Raw genomic sequence first — 14,217 nt, 5'->3', positions numbered from 1 at the left:
CAAGCACTTAATAAAACTGGAGATCTCCAGTTTTAATATAAAGAAACTTAAATTTTACTGTAAATAAGCACTTCAGGCTTAGTCTTTCATGTGGTATTTTAGTGTACACCACTGGACATTACAATCATGCAAAAAGTAGAAATTCAAGAAAAATTGAGGGCGGTGCTGTGGAACAAGTCACACATTATGGCTTTAACAGAGTTTTGGAATTAAATCTAATACTGGAACTTACTTTTTGCAACTATTGCGACGTTGCGTCTGGAACCACCAGACTTCATCAGGCAACTGACCCGTTGGACTGGTCACGTGATAGACGGCTAGGTATCGACCGATGGCCCGGTCCCATGCATGAGCTAACTTGAAGAGGAGTACCCCTTTCTTGTTCAGTGACGGTTGCTCAATGCGTTCCCAAATGGCTTCTTTTATGCCTCTCCTATGCCATTGTTCCTCCTTATCAAGAATAACGTCTTCCTCGTTCTTAATTGAGTGTCCAGTGTCCTTTAAATGGAGGTAAACAGCAGAGTTTTGCGCTTCGTTGCCATTACGTGCCATTACGGTCGATACCTAGACGTCTATCTAGCCGTCTATCACGTGACCAGTCCAACGGGTCAGTTGCCTGATGAAGTCTGGTGGTTCCAGACGCAACGTCGCAATAGTTGCAAAAAGTAAGTTCCAGTATTAGATTTAATTCCAAAACTCTGTTTGAAACTACTGGATGACTAAGAACATTCACTCATTATGGCTTTAAGGCTGATATGGGTGGATTGGGCACTTCCATTTGAAATCCTCACTCCACCTGTTGAAGATTTAGCTAAAGTCTACCACAGAGGGAGTGTGGGTTTCAAATTGAATACACAATAAAGTAACTTCCATTTGAAATGCAATACTCGCACCACTTATGGAAGATATAGGTAAAGCCATATAAACAGGGAGAGGTCTAGGGGTATGGGTTTCAAAATAATTAACCCAGGCCAATTCCATTTGAAAACATACTCCTCTGTGGAAAACTCTTCTTAAATTTTCCACTGGAGAAAGGCAGATTTCAAATGGAATACTGTAAAAGTGGAAATTTTCATGCAATTAATTTTTCGCGTTTTGCCAATTTTGAACTGTTTCCCTTGTTTTCAAATTCGCGATTCTAAGTTTCTATATATTGACCGATACACAAATGAAATATATTTGCGTGTTGTTATTTTTGCGGTAGCAGCTTGGAGCGCAAAAATCATGAAAATAAATGGAGCACAAAAATTTTCATTTTTACAGTAGCCCATTTTGAGCAGAAAAAATAGCTCAAATGAATTTACCAATTGGCATCTCTGCAGTGGCAAGATTCAGCATGTTATAGAATTTGCTTTCCAGTTGTGTGTACTCCCTGGGTAGTGTAGATACATCCAGATGAAAGCAATAGCATAGCTGTTGGTGGAATTAAAACACACATACGTTGAGATGAAAGAGTTAGATACAAGCATAGGTGGACTGTAACTTATGATTGGACTTTCATAAAAATTTCAGTTCATAAGTCTGTTTTTACTACTGAAAATCAGTTCTCAAAGTCTGCTCATGCGTGCCTCTACCAAAATTGACTGCCCCCACTCATTTCCATTTAACCCCCTGGACACTTCTGGTCATCAAACAGCATTTCTGATTGGTTGACAACTTGAAATGGTCATTTCAATTGCCAATTATGACTGGCTTTAAACTATTTATGATCAAATTTGCATTTTTAGATAAGATTATATTATTATAATACCCTCCTTGATTGGTTCAAAATTGGACACAATATTCATTTTGGCCAATCGGCAGGTAGTTCTCATGTTTCCCCTGTTGGTAAACTTACTTGTAGACAGATGCTATAGAGTAGATCTCTGATATTGGACGACTCTGGAGTGATGCCAATGAAACGGATCACCATGATAGGTCTGCAACAAAATATGAATCAACAATTTTCAGTGACATTTGTCAAGTTTTACTCTTTGAAGGAATTGGATAGCAACGTTTGCACAGTATTTTTTGTGGGACATGAGAGCACATCACACACATCAAATTGCATTCTGAATACAAGAAATGTCCTTCTAATATCAAATGATTAAGTTTTTTTGAAATTCACGATATAATACAAATTTTTATGGCAAATTATTAAAAATTTATATTTTTGATATAACAGTCCTTGAAGTAAACTTCATAAATCTAATGATATGTACTTAAAGTGTATGTAGCTGGGAGGAAAATCTATTCATCATTTGAAAGTTTTGACCATTCGTATTCAAGATATACATATTTTAGTGTGCCCTAATAATTTTTTAAGAAGTGTAGGATGATCTTTTTGGTTTAACACCGATCGGGGTTGAGATCCATTCAGCCGATTCAGCAAGCACAACGATCGGTGATCAGCCGATTCAGATCTAGGGTGGTCGGTGGATCAGTGCATCACTAGCCAATTCATACCTTCCTTCCTCTTTGTTCTCCCATTTCTCTGTGAAGTTACTGTACAATTTGGCCAAGACTGAAGACTTGCCAGTGCCTCCTTCACCATGTATTGCATAAGGCTGTTGGAATTAAAACCAAACAAATTGTGTTAGGCAACAACAACATTAAAAAATACCTGTTCTACACGTGGGAGGACTTTCAAAATACATTTTGTAGGGTCAGTCGGTCATGATTTTTTTCTGATAGTGGCTAAATGACCCTTCAACTATGCAGGAAAGTCAACAGAGTCGAATTAATCGTGACTATTTATGCACAAACAAGCAAATGGTCATTCAGCCATTCCAGAGTGTTTTCCATTGTTTCAAAAATGTACACCGTTGTTAAAATTAGGGTTTCAATTAAAGGGTAGGATTATTATAGGGCATATATTGGTGGGGAACTTGATGCAAAAAGTTTTTAAATGGTGTATATCACCTTTTGCACTTGGCACTTGAACTTTTCATTTCAAGCAGAAGTAGCTAGTATATAGAACAGGTTCTTGTAAAACAGCATGGAAGTCCAAGTTTTTGTGAGTGCATGGACATTGTATGCACACACACGATACTCTTGCAAAACTTGGTTTATAACCACATGCGCATAATATTTTACTATGAATTAATTTGGTACTGGAATACAGTTATTACAGTCTAAGTTGAAATTAAGCATGGTTCTTTTCCTTGCTTTGTTCCCAAAATACACATAGGATATTCTTGATTAAGTTCATCAGGACTGTAATATTCCATTAATTCAGCATTTCTTCTATACAAGTCCAATTGAAACACTTACTGTATGGGACGTTTCAAGAGCTAAGGTCTGCTCTTTTCATCAGCCAGATGATGCACTGATCTGCTTGGGTTGCCAGTTGACTTCTTGTTGGTATTGATTGAAGCAACACTCTCATCACCAGAAATCAATACATCATAAAGGTGGCTTAATTTGAATGTGCCATCAACTCTGTTCATAGATTGGGTGCCCCGCCTCCGGATCCAAATGGATTCCTTGACCCATCTTGTATACTTGTCATTTTCAGTTGTTAGAATTGCGCTATCCTCCCAGCCTATAACATGGTTATTTTGAGCTACGTGCTCAGCTAATGCAGAAGTAATGAATTCGGATTCAGATGCTTTCCTGTTTGCCCTGGTAAATCTGTTTTTCGATGTTTTTTCCACTGATTTTACATGTTCCTGTTTTCTGGTACCAAACGTTCTGCCCGTTTCTCCAACATATGTAGCTTTACAACCTTGGCATGGAATTTCATATACACAGTCCGTGATTTTATCCCTTTCTCTTTTGTCCTTGGGATGTACCAGAATGTTACGCAGAGTGGTCATGGGCTTCATTGCTGTGGCAATATTATGTTTTTTGAAAATCCGCTGTGCTTTTTCTGACAGACCTTGAACATAAGGGATAACAACAAGTCCTTTATTCCTGTTGGCATCATCTTTCTTTTTCGCTGGTTTAACTTGCTTCTGCTTTTGTTTTATTGCACTTTCCACTTTTTCAAAGGCCCACTGAGGGTAACCACATTTCTGGAGGGCTGTTTGGACGGTCTGTTTTTCAGCCTCTTTGTCACCCTCTTCTGTTACTACCTTGTTCATTCTGTCTAGTAAAGTTCTTATCACACCAAGCTTGTGCTGTAGCGGATGATGGGATTGGAAGTTAAGATACTGGTTGGTGTGTGTCTTTTTCCGGTAAACAAGAAGTTTAATTGAACCGTCTGGTTTTTTCACAATAAGTGTGTCAAGAAATGGAATCTGATTATCTTGCTCTGTCTCATGGGTGAATTTGATACTATTGGTTGGATCTACTTGATTGAGGTGCTGTGTAAGCTTGTCTACCGATCCTTTCTGAATTACTTCCAATTGTATTGATTTCTGGTGATGAGAGTGTTGCTTCAATCAATACCAACAAGAAGTCAACTGGCAACCCAAGCAGATCAGTGCATCATCTGGCTGATGAAAAGAGCAGACCTTAGCTCTTGAAACGTCCCATACAGTAAGTGTTTCAATTGGACTTGTATAGAAGAAATGCTGAATTAATCACATAGGATATTCTTCTAAAAATCACAAAACATTAGCAAAAATATTGTATGCAGCACATATAGGAAGGTGTTTTGGAAAACCAGTAAATATTAGTGCACATACAATGTGAAATTTGGTTTTCTTCTTAAAAATAAATTATATTGAACACAAACTTTCTGCTGAATAGTGAAAGATAACTTTATTTGACTAAATTGAATTGACTAATTCGAAAAACATACCGTTAAAACTTGATAGTTAGCATATGTGCTTACTATCAAGGGCTTTTGAAAACATGAAATTGTACCTAAGTCTGGCGCTTTACCAACTGAGCTAATGGGGGTTGAGACACACATTTGCAGGTTTACTTGTTCGTATATAACTATGTGTATCGATGATTTGCCCAAAACCCTTCATGTTTGCATGTTTTAAAATCGCTCAATAGTAAACACTTATGCAAACTATCAAGTTTTTTACGGTATATGCTTCCACTACAAAATTGACTATGCTATTCTTGCACTCATACAGTGATATATTTTACCGAAACACACTGGGCTATTCCAGCTGAAATCCATACACCCCCTATGGAAGACATGATTTTAATCTTCCCCACAGGGAGTGTGAATTTCAAATGGGGTTACCTGAATTGGTGACTCCGTTTGAAATCTACACCCCCTCTGTGGGAGATTAGTAATGCCTTCCATAGGGGTGTATGGATTACAACTGGAATAGCCCATTGGTTAATTATTATTTATTATTACACAAAACTTAGAGACGAATCCAATGAGCCAAGTCATGGTCAGGATTTGGTCGGCCATTTATTGGGTCCCCGCAGCACCAAACTGGTGTTGTAATTGCCCAGTTGGGTGGATTAAAGCCGCTTAAAAATTGATGTTAGATTCTTTTGTGTTGTATACTGCCCTCATTCTTTTGTCTACGTGTAACATGGGTGATAGAATGCAGTTTAAAATTCCCTCCAAGGCCGCATCATTTCACATTTTAAGTGAAATGGAGCTGACGGGGACCCAGCTTTGGCTGCCATTGAGGTGTAGGAATGCATGAAATTGGATTCGTGTATAGGGTGCTCTACGGAGCACACAGTGTCTTACCATTTTTCCATTAGGTTGCTCCAAATGATTCATGACAATTTCTAAGATATCTGATCTGCCCACAAACACTTCTGCCCTTTCTCTACAGAATATAGCATGCAACACTACTTCTGCATAATCAGTATGGTCAAATGCTGTTGCTTCTGATAGGGCACCTGTTGAAAGAAATAATATGTTGCTATCAGTTTAGGGTAAAAAAGGACCGATTCGGAGGGGGAGGGAGGAAGCAAAATAGGAGAGCTACATTGGCAGGGAGAGCTAAAAAGGCAGGAGGGAAGGGCGATATAGGCCCGTAGCCAGGATTTATTGGAGTGCGATCGGCTCAAAAGTGGACCTTTTGTGATTTAAGAGCTGAATTTCAACGTGTACCTTTTAATTCGGATTGTCATTTTGTCACATTAATGTGAACCACTTTAACAACATCAAAAGCCTATTATTATAGGACATACCGTATTTCGTCAAATAGTCGCCCCCCTCAAATAAACGCCCCCACCACTTTTTTCAACAAAGATGTTTCAAAAATTCCGATATTTCCATGCTATCTTGTGAAGTAAGCTTACCAAGTTGCTCACATGGTTCATAATAGCGTCAATAAATGGTGAAAATCTGCATCCGAAACCCGAAGTGAACCAAAAGTCAGTGTCAGAAGGTCATAGTTCGTCATTTTAGCGGGTCTTTTAAGCTTACCTAATGATTTTAACGGGAATTGTCGTGCTAAAAATGACCTCTAATAAACGCCCCCCTTGGGAAAATGTAACGCCCCCGGGGGCGTTTATTTGACGAAATATGGTAAGCGAGAGGGGCACCAGACCACGAAAAACACTGTGGTGTTCCACACACTGTGGGTGTTTCATAATCTTGTCTTATTCAGCCTTTTATATTGACAGCAGGGATCCACCTCTCTTTAAAATAAGCTGATTGGTACTTCAAACTTCACAATAAATTCAAGTTACAGATCAACTCACATATAATCCCTAGCATTTTTTGTTTGTTTCTGAACAATAGACTAGCAAAAACTAAAAAGACCCATAGCATGAATAAAATGAGAACAATTTAACATTAGACTACATTTTTCACACTAGGTGTCATCACCGAAGTTGGAAATTCCTGTCCCTGGTCTTGCTGGGTTTGGTTGTCCCACACAGAATCTAATCCCAAGCCTATTATTCAGTGAAGGTTTTTGTTTCTTGATCTGGGTGGCTTCCAAAACCCTCCTACGGAAGTCTTTTGTTTTGTTCTCAAGTACATTTACATTGTCCCAGTCTACTGTGGTGGCGTCACCTAGTGTGATGCCATGTGATCAGGTTGGTCTCTCCGTTTCCAAAACATCAGATCTAATAACATCGGCGGATGGTGAGGAAGTTCATCAAAAGCGCTCCCAGTCAGCGAAATAAACAAGTAGTATTTGCTGGGAAAAACTTACGCACATATCAAACAAATACATACCTTCGCGTATAGAGTCCATCATATAGCGGCAGAATTGATCTAAGAATTTCTTCAGTTGTTCTTTGTTGTGTTCATCATTGATCATCTCCTCACTGCTGGGCAGGAACCTGAGTTTGTATCTGTAATAAACATATATCCAAAAAACAATGTCCCTACTTCATAACTCTAAATAGCATCATTATCATCAGATGGCTGCGGAGCAGGCGACTACAAGCTTTCTCCAACTGCTGTGATCTTAGGCCAGCAAATTGTTTTGCTGCAGCATACCTTCATAAGTACCTCCCAGGAGGTGCTGAACATACTGGAAGTACAGTGTGTGTGGTTGTCCTGGTTTCCCATTCCAACTCTAAATATACTTGCCGATATAAGCAGATGTATGCAGACCAAAAATTTTGCTAGTAAATATTACTTATCCACTCTTTTGATGCAGAAACTGTGCAAGTTCTATCACCAACTTAGAATGCAGAAGAAACCCCAGAGTACAACCCTGATGAGGATGGTCATGGATCAGCAAGAATGCTCACTCACTTATGGAACTGTTGGGAACCGAACTTGGCCTGCAGTGGTGAGAGTCCGGTGCTTTGACCACTACATCAACCCATTCTTCTTGCTATGAGTTATTCCATTTAAAATCCACACTACCCCTGTGGAAGATTTTGGAAATATCTTCCACAGGGGAGATATTTCAAATGGAAAGAACACATAAGCAGCTCCATTTGAAACTCACCCTCCTCAGTGGAAGATTCAGGTTGAATCTTTCACAGAGGGTGTATGAAATTCAAATGGAGCCCCTAACATGTTCTTCCCATTTGTACTCCACCTGTGGAAGATATTTCCAAAATCTTCCACAGGGGTGTGTGGATTTTAAATGAATAGCCCAATACATGTACAGTAAACAAGCATACAATACCTGTACATGGCATCTTCCGGCATTTTCTTTCGCAAATCCAATCGTAACTCTTGAAGTTTCAGCTGTGAGTCTCCATCAATCTCACCATCTTGGGATTGGTCAATAAAATTACGAGCGTTGGGCTGAGATTCGTTAAAATTGGATAATGTACGATTGAAGAGAAACATCCGGTTTGGTTGATTTGGATCCAGATCCTTCAAACCTTGGACAATTTCACCTGTAAATATAGGAGCATTTTACACACAAAATGTAATTTTTCTTCAAAACATGTCTTTTTCATCATTCCTCTGGCACACACCATGTTGCTGGATTTTGGTCAAAATCCATGAGAAGTTTGATTTTGATGTTATTTTGCCGTAAAAGGTATGATGTAACAGGATTAACTACCATAGCAATAGGTTAAAACAAATTTTGATCAGCCAATCGGCATGATTGTTTATCACTGTACACTAGACACAGTACTGCAGGGCCTAGATTGCCATGAAAATCACAGAATCGATTCTCGTAATGATTTTTCGCAAGATTTGGTTGCGAGAATCAACTTCTCTCATTGTGTCATACAGTAAGTGCAATATGACTATGATGGATTTTGATACTCGCAAACCAAGACGAAATCTAGGCCCTGAAATCTAGGCCCTGCACAGCCTAGACCACGAAAGAGTACTAAAAAATCTACTTTAGCATGACTAACCTTCAGTAACAGACCATGTGAGTTCATTGATCATCTCTTCTGGCAGACCGCTACCTCTGATTACTGTGAACAATGCAGTTCGCATGACGTCAAACGTTTGTCTCCATTTGCCAACGGCATTTGGGCAATTCTGTGAAAACTTGGAGTAGATTGAATCGATTGGTTGCAGAACTGCAATACGATCTGAAAAGCAAGAGGTGTGTGTGCCACATGAAAAAATGTCAAGACAATATAGTTTAATATTTACATTTTTGCATTTATTTCTTCACTGCAAACCGGAAGATGTAGCCTAGGTCTAGACAATAGATGGCCATTAGCGGCCATTTTGTTTCCTACATGATGTTATTCATGTGTCATTATACTTTAGTACACAAATATATAATTTACAGGTTTACAATTTTTAAATTATATTTTGAGTATACAATATATTCTGTAGTAAATCAATCAAATGACGGTGATTGTTCAGGTATTATATGCTTGATAGAATTAAACTGTCTGACCAGCTATTATTCTCCTGCGCCGTCAGTGTGATTCCAGTCACTTCATGTACCGTGTTGCGAAGGTGGAGGAGACTAAAGCTGTATTGATGAACATGCATGCGTTAAAAATGATGTAGCCTAGGTCGAACAATAGCGTGACGTGGTTCCCAATATTGCCCCTATGAACTCTCACCCTCCTGTACACACAAAAAAGATACAGTGTATCTGAAGTCAAAATCAGACTTCTTCAAAAAATAAAACTACACACAGTATTTTTTCAACTTACCTAGTGCATTTTCATCTATTTTGAAGCACATTTCAATCAACCCTTTAGCCTCCCTCATCACTGGATCCTGTTCAGCTAGTCTACTAATAGATCCAAGGAAACTGTAGTATAGTGTCTCTGGGAGTGTGTAAGGGATTGGTCTCCATCCGTACTTCTGACCCAAAATTCCAACAAAGAAAGGACCAACTGAGTTTTCCCTGTTAAGAAAATAATATATAAAATAAATAGATCAGTAAAATTACTTTATTACTTAAGGCAGAGTCTCATCTTCTCTGCTTAAGGCAAGTCGGAACCTGCAGGCTATATTTGTCCAGTTTTGGTAATTTTGCTTAAGGGGGTACTACACCCCTGGCCAATTTTGTGCCTATTTTTGCATTTTTCTCAAAAATTATAGCGCATTGGTGGTACATTGTAAGTAAGATATGTATATTATAGGGGCAAGGACTACAACTACTGCACTGAAAATTCAGCAACTCAAGGCAAGTAGTTATTGATTTATTGATCAAATATTGGGTTTCCCTCATTTTTGACTGTAACTCCACAACTGTTATCTGAGCTGAAATAAAATTTCCAGTGCAGTAGTTGTAGTCCTTGCTCCTATAATATACATATCTTACTTGTCACCAATGCGCTATATTTTTGAGAAAAATGCAAAATTAAGCACAAAATTGGGCAGGGGTGTAGTACCCCCTTAAATAATACAGGAATGAGTCAAGGCAACCACTGGTCACATTTATACTTCCATAAAAAGAAAGCTTTTGCTACCCCCCCAGGAAAAAATCATGCACATTGAAAGAAAAATAAACCTCATTATAATGAGCTGCTTCTGGTCAAAAGGGTTGTCTAACTGTTTCACATTAGAAAACTTTATTCTCAAACATAAATGTGGCTCTGTGTAGACCCCCTCTAAATTTATCACCCCCGTGCTCCATCTAAATTTCAGTTGGAAAATCAAAACTTTCAGAAAAATGTCAAAACTTACAAGTAATATTTAGGGATACTCTAGTTGAAATCCACGTACACTCACAGGGTTTGGAAGCCCGGGGGGGTCACTCCCATTGTGACCTGTACACCATCCGCGATAATGAAAACGCGTAAAAAGGGTAGTTTTTCATGGGAAGGCACAATACGCGCGTAACGCGTTTAGGGTGTCAAAAACATGAAATATTGGAAAAAAGGGTAGCAAAATTGCAATTGCTAATACGCTGAAATGAAATTTAGGGTATGAAATTTGATGCAAGGAATAAAATCCCTGTTTAGGGTATCGCTTTAGCCAAGAGTTAAATCCTTGTTTAGGGTGCTTTTCAAAAGTTGATTATCGCGGATGGTGTACAGGCCACAATGGGAGTGAACCCCCCGGGTTTGGAAGACATTAATTACCTCAATATAGGTAACCCCATTTAAAATTCACACTGTGTGGAAGGATAAGGTCATGTCTTCCATATGGGGTATATGGATTTCAAATGGAATAGCCCATAACCTACAGGGCAATTTTGTTTCACAGTGCAAGAATCAATCTTGATTCTTGCAGAATAAATTTTTGGGAATCATATTTGATTCTTGCAAATCAACTACTGTGTAAACTACAAAAGTTTGTGAGAATCAACTTAAATTCACGCAAATCTTTGCGAGAATAAATTCTCTGATCCTCGCTGAAATTCTGACCCTGAACTTACTTGCATCTTTGTACTTCTTTCAAGCATATCTGAGCTGATAAATGCTGATTGCAAGCGGTTGCTCGTATTCCCCATCTAAAATCTACCACATTAAACGACAAGCCAATCTCCCTGCAGTAATCCCTTATATACGGATACACATCCTCCATCAACAAGTCTCGCTCATGTCTCGTGTCTGTAAACGTCGAACTCACAAAAACCCAACATTCACGACCATGTCGTTTTATATGTTTCCCTGGTATCATTCCCATCATCATGCCATGAAATAGTTCTGTTGACTCTGTGTTCTCTTCTTCCGCTTGCAAGCGACGCTCTTCTTCAAATTCATCCGCGGCATTCGCGAGGATAGTTTTCCACGGCTCGCGCTCGAGCCTCATGTCATTGTACACTTCATTAACTTGGTGCGTGAATCGGCAAGCTGCGTTGAGACCGAGACGGAATCTTGTGAGTTTGTTGGAATGCCATCCAGTCCTTACGCTCTTGGGGTCTTGCCCCCATGAGTTCACACTTGCTGCATTCCCCATGGCTATGACTTCGTGAGTTATATTTTATTTCATGGCTTTGTGGACAGTGTTTGTCAGTGTTGCATAGCTACATGTATCTACAGCTCATCTGCATAATGAAATGAAAAACAAAAGGTAACGCTAATGAAATGAAATGATTAGTTTCCCGTCACATTTTTTTTCAGTGAAATAGTTATGAGGTCATGATTCATTATTTTGGAAAATTTCATTATTTCAAAACTTTCATTATAATACCTACATGTATATTATTGATGAAAAACAATCTCAAAACAGCTATTAATGCTTAGATCATCATTACATTTTGATTATTTCCATCTAAATTTTCAGACAATTGACTTTTTTTATAATAATGAAAGTTTTGGTCAAATTGAAAAGGTGATGCGGGTGGGGAAGGGAAACTAAGAATCAACATTCATTAGCCTAAATAATATTAAAAAAATTGTAATTTTAGCAATTGTTCATAAAAGTTCATAAGACCTAAATATTAGATCTTTTATAATATTACATGGGAAACTTTATGTTTATTATGGAAAACTTTATATACTACTTGCAAAACACAGTACATACATGTAACATGGCACATATCAAAAGAGTAGGCCTACATGTACATGGATCGAATCCACTGGTTCCTACAGTCACCTGAGGGCCGATCTGAGGGCTGATGACACACATTCGATGGGTGTATCAAAAGAGCTGACACTACATTTATGTACTCATGTTTGTATTATAAGTGGCACGCACTGGTGACATATGTGCTGGTATTAAATACTGGTAGCGATTTTCTTTGTTTACTTTGTATTGCCTCGTCTGTTTGTGCCAAAATTAAAAGAGGACATATGTTAACATTATTGCCGGCTCTCCTCTTAATAAAACTATCAAATGTTATATTTGATAGTTTTCCTTTTAGACAATCGATCAGAAATCATACAATCAAACAAAGATTTACAATAATAATCATCAGTCATTTTAAATATTATCATGTCTCCAGTCTCCTCCTTCACTCTCCTCTCTCACTCCGAATCCCCTTTCTTCTTCTTATTTTTATATTCTTCCCCGCGCAGCTCCTCCAAATAAAATGCAAATGATCACCGCACAACGCACTGTGTTACACTGCGGAAACATGACAATATATCTCATTATACACATGTCACTTGTATGACCCACCCTAGGACCCCCGGGGGATGTGCGTCATGGTTGGGTCATTTACCAACCAATTAGTGACGCAGGGTACGGTCATTTACTCAATATGTGCGTCGCAACATACCCCGAGGGGTGCGTCAGTGTCAGTCACTTTACCTAGGTGCGCCAATGGTTAGGCGCATCAGTGTCAGTCAAAATACCTAATGGTGAGTCAAATTTGCGTCATGAGGACAGTCATAATCCTTAACATGTGCGTCACAATTTTGACCAGGGGCTCAGTCATTGTCGGCAAATGTCAGTCATTGTTTAGACGCACATGTGGGTCATGGTTAGACATGTCCACATTCCTTATTATAGAGGGCGACATTCAATCCAAATAGGGAAATACAAAAATTTGAAATTTGGACACCAGAAACTTGACGACGTAGTCTAAAATGTGCCGGTACTTTATCCTTGATACAGAAGTCAGCATGCAGTGAAAGTTAGATTTCATAAAATAAAATCGCCTTTGTGTAAAATGGATCGCCGTGGTGAAAAATGATGCATTTACATGTTTTTTTTTAAAACAGACATTTGCCCATAACTTCGCTAATTTTTGACCTACAGACATGGTTGACCCCTCATTTTTTAAGTTAAATAATCACCTTTTAAACAAAATAATTTCCATGTGAAATATCCTACTTGAAAATTTTGTGAACATGCCTATCATGGTATAGTTAAATCCGACGCACCTATGTAAAGTGACTCACCACTCCCGGGGGTCATAGGGTGGGTCATACAAGTGACATGTGTATTATCTGACAGTGAATTAAACTACAATTTATACCAAAAAAAATTTCTTATGCCTTGAAAGTGTTATATAGTAATTAATATGGCTTAAAAATCTACATTTAAATTTTAGCAACAAAATTAAAAAGCTTACAACATCTTATGGAAGTTTGCATCATGCATGCGGCCATGACATAAATCATGCATTGTTGACACTGATGATCATCACTAAAATTACCTTCTTGCACCGACCCTGTGACTGTGTAGGCATGCATTGCATGTTGTCAGGTATAAAATTGAAATTGCGGCCAGTTTACATCATTCATTCTGCAGTATGATGACAAGCCACCTCCATGTTGTTCTTCCTGTTACAATATTGAAGACATTGTTAGGTAATCACCATGAGCATTGCTGAGGTAAATCACTATTTGTAATGGCCATTGATTAAAATGATTATTGATCATGTTGATAGAAAGCTCATAAGCTTATTCATTCAAGTGCATACCGCATACTTCAGACTCAGTTAACTTGGGAGACTTGGCTTGGGCTTAGCTCTGAGTGGCATAAATCAATACCCAATTTAATCGCACGCATACATGTACAAGCATGGGTGATACAAACTGTTTGCCATTATTAAACACTGAACAAAAATCGATGATGATTTACACGATCAAATCCGCTTTGGCAACCAAGTATAACATTAT

The 14,217-nt window shown here is 38.4% G+C and overlaps 1 protein-coding gene across 1 annotated transcript in view; it reads right to left on the bottom strand.

Moving 5' to 3' along the window:
* Positions 1–11,662, bottom strand: part of LOC140145679 (NACHT and WD repeat domain-containing protein 2-like) — a 78,645-nt gene extending 66,983 nt beyond the window's left edge. Inside the window, exons 1-9 of the mRNA XM_072167366.1 lie at positions 11,082–11,662; positions 9,406–9,602; positions 8,641–8,823; positions 7,950–8,166; positions 7,040–7,158; positions 5,594–5,748; positions 2,446–2,546; positions 1,838–1,919; positions 1,305–1,413 (exon numbers count right to left, since the gene is read on the bottom strand). Of these exons, the coding sequence (XP_072023467.1) occupies positions 1,305–1,413; positions 1,838–1,919; positions 2,446–2,546; positions 5,594–5,748; positions 7,040–7,158; positions 7,950–8,166; positions 8,641–8,823; positions 9,406–9,602; positions 11,082–11,605 (1,687 nt within the window). The 5' untranslated portion in view covers positions 11,606–11,662. The remainder of the gene's footprint in view (positions 1–1,304; positions 1,414–1,837; positions 1,920–2,445; positions 2,547–5,593; positions 5,749–7,039; positions 7,159–7,949; positions 8,167–8,640; positions 8,824–9,405; positions 9,603–11,081) is intronic.
* Positions 11,663–14,217: the final 2,555 nt, after the last annotated feature.

The sequence above is a fragment of the Amphiura filiformis genome, unplaced genomic scaffold (genome assembly GCF_039555335.1).
Source record: "Amphiura filiformis unplaced genomic scaffold, Afil_fr2py scaffold_594, whole genome shotgun sequence".
Taxonomy (NCBI): domain Eukaryota; kingdom Metazoa; phylum Echinodermata; class Ophiuroidea; order Amphilepidida; family Amphiuridae; genus Amphiura; species Amphiura filiformis.
This window is presented reverse-complemented; position numbering and strand designations above follow the sequence as displayed.